Source organism: Pollicipes pollicipes, unplaced genomic scaffold (genome assembly GCF_011947565.3).
Source record: "Pollicipes pollicipes isolate AB1234 unplaced genomic scaffold, Ppol_2.1 Scaffold_7262;HRSCAF=8765_pilon_pilon_pilon, whole genome shotgun sequence".
Lineage (NCBI taxonomy): Eukaryota > Metazoa > Arthropoda > Thecostraca > Pollicipedomorpha > Pollicipedidae > Pollicipes > Pollicipes pollicipes.
The window spans coordinates 18040804-18042328 of record NW_023597055.1 but is presented as its reverse complement, the minus strand read 5'-3'; the positions used below and the strand labels follow the sequence as shown (position 1 = coordinate 18042328).

Below are 1525 nucleotides of genomic sequence, written 5' to 3'. Positions count from 1 at the left end.
AGGGGGGTCGCTAATTTGTATCGGCAAGGCTGTCATGTCCATCTTAAAATGTTCAAGATTCAGTCAGAACTGATTACTGATTAAAAACCATGTAATATGGTTTTGCACATCCGCCCCCCCCCCCCCCCCCCAAGTCGTAGCAACAGCCTCGACGCCCGGCGTTGCAGTCTCCATGGGCCGCGCTGCGTCGGCTTCGCGGCTGAGACACCACGCGATGACCAATGAGCACATGAAAAAGATGACGCATCTTGAGGAAGATGGCTGGTGAAAGATGACATTGTCATGCATGTTTAATGCAGTGCAAAAGTAAGCTACACACAACCTTATTCTGAAAAGTGGGGGAGGTTAACACTGCTGCCCCTCTCCCACCTTGCAAAGTGGGGGGAAGGCCACGCCCCCTGGCGCTCCCTGTTCCTACGCCCATGAGGGCAGGGGAAAAAGCGTATCGTAAGTTGGGGAATAAAAAAAACCCACTCGGTTTCGTCTTAACGAGCACGCTCTAGCAAAAAAAAAAACAAACAAAAACAAACAAATGATCAGATTACCTTGATTGTTTTCATTTTGTGGGCAAAAGGCATATGATTCATTAATTTGAATACCCACTGGCTGTTAAGATTTTGCAACAACAAAAAAACACGCAATACCTGAAAAACAAAGACCACTCTATCACAAAATATGTCAATCACTGTTGCATATTTGGGCGCCATCAACAATGTCCTGCGTCTGGGCGCCCGTTCCATGTTTGGCCTTGTCGGGTGTGCGAGCGATGTCCATGATGAGAAATTCGTTCATGATGCATTTCACTTAATTGCTAAGACGCATATAATGATTCAAGGATCATTTTAATTCAGTTGGTACTGAGTTTTAAAGGTTAATACGTCTTAACTTTTAAGTTAATAGGCCATTTTAAGTTAAGGTAGTTGAGTTCTAATGTTAAGTTAAAAAGTTAATTAGCTTTTCACTTAATGAGTTTTCAAGTCACTTCTGTGACGTAAGCAACACCACATTTCAATCAAGGCAACAACAGTTTCGAACACCATACATATCTTACTGACACTAACAAACATAGCACACATAAGCAAAATAGGAACGACGATACGAAATCAAATCCTTTATGGCACAACCGCAATTAATAACCGTTGAAGACACAGGTTCTCAGAGATTAACAACCGTTGAAGACCCAGGTTCCCAGAGATCAGTCATCTAAATGCAGCTGAGAAGCACATGAGCATCAGGCCCAGACGATACAAGCTCATCAGAAACAATGACTAGCAGCGTCACATGATGTCCTCGAATGATCACTACGATGAACAAAAACAGAAAACCAATCACGTCGCAAGAGCAAGGCAGATGACGACCGGAGTAATGAAAGCCGCGCATGAGACACAGATACATTTAGCGAGCGCGACGCACACCGCAGGTTCTTCGTCAGTCCGCGGTGCGGCGCTACAGCGCGCCGAGCAGGTCGTGCTCGGCGGCCGGCGGAGGCGCGGCCAGGTCGGCCAGCAGCAGGTCCTCGGTCGCC

General features: G+C 46.3%; 1 protein-coding gene across 1 annotated transcript; it reads right to left on the bottom strand.

Moving 5' to 3' along the window:
- Window positions 1–322: 322 nt before the first annotated feature.
- Window positions 323–1525, bottom strand: LOC119113944 (PRKCA-binding protein; the record flags this gene model as incomplete). Its single annotated transcript, XM_037238178.1, is given in 1 exon segment — window positions 323–1525. A coding segment is annotated over 1 exon segment (79 nt), but the record flags the coding sequence as incomplete, so codon positions are not given.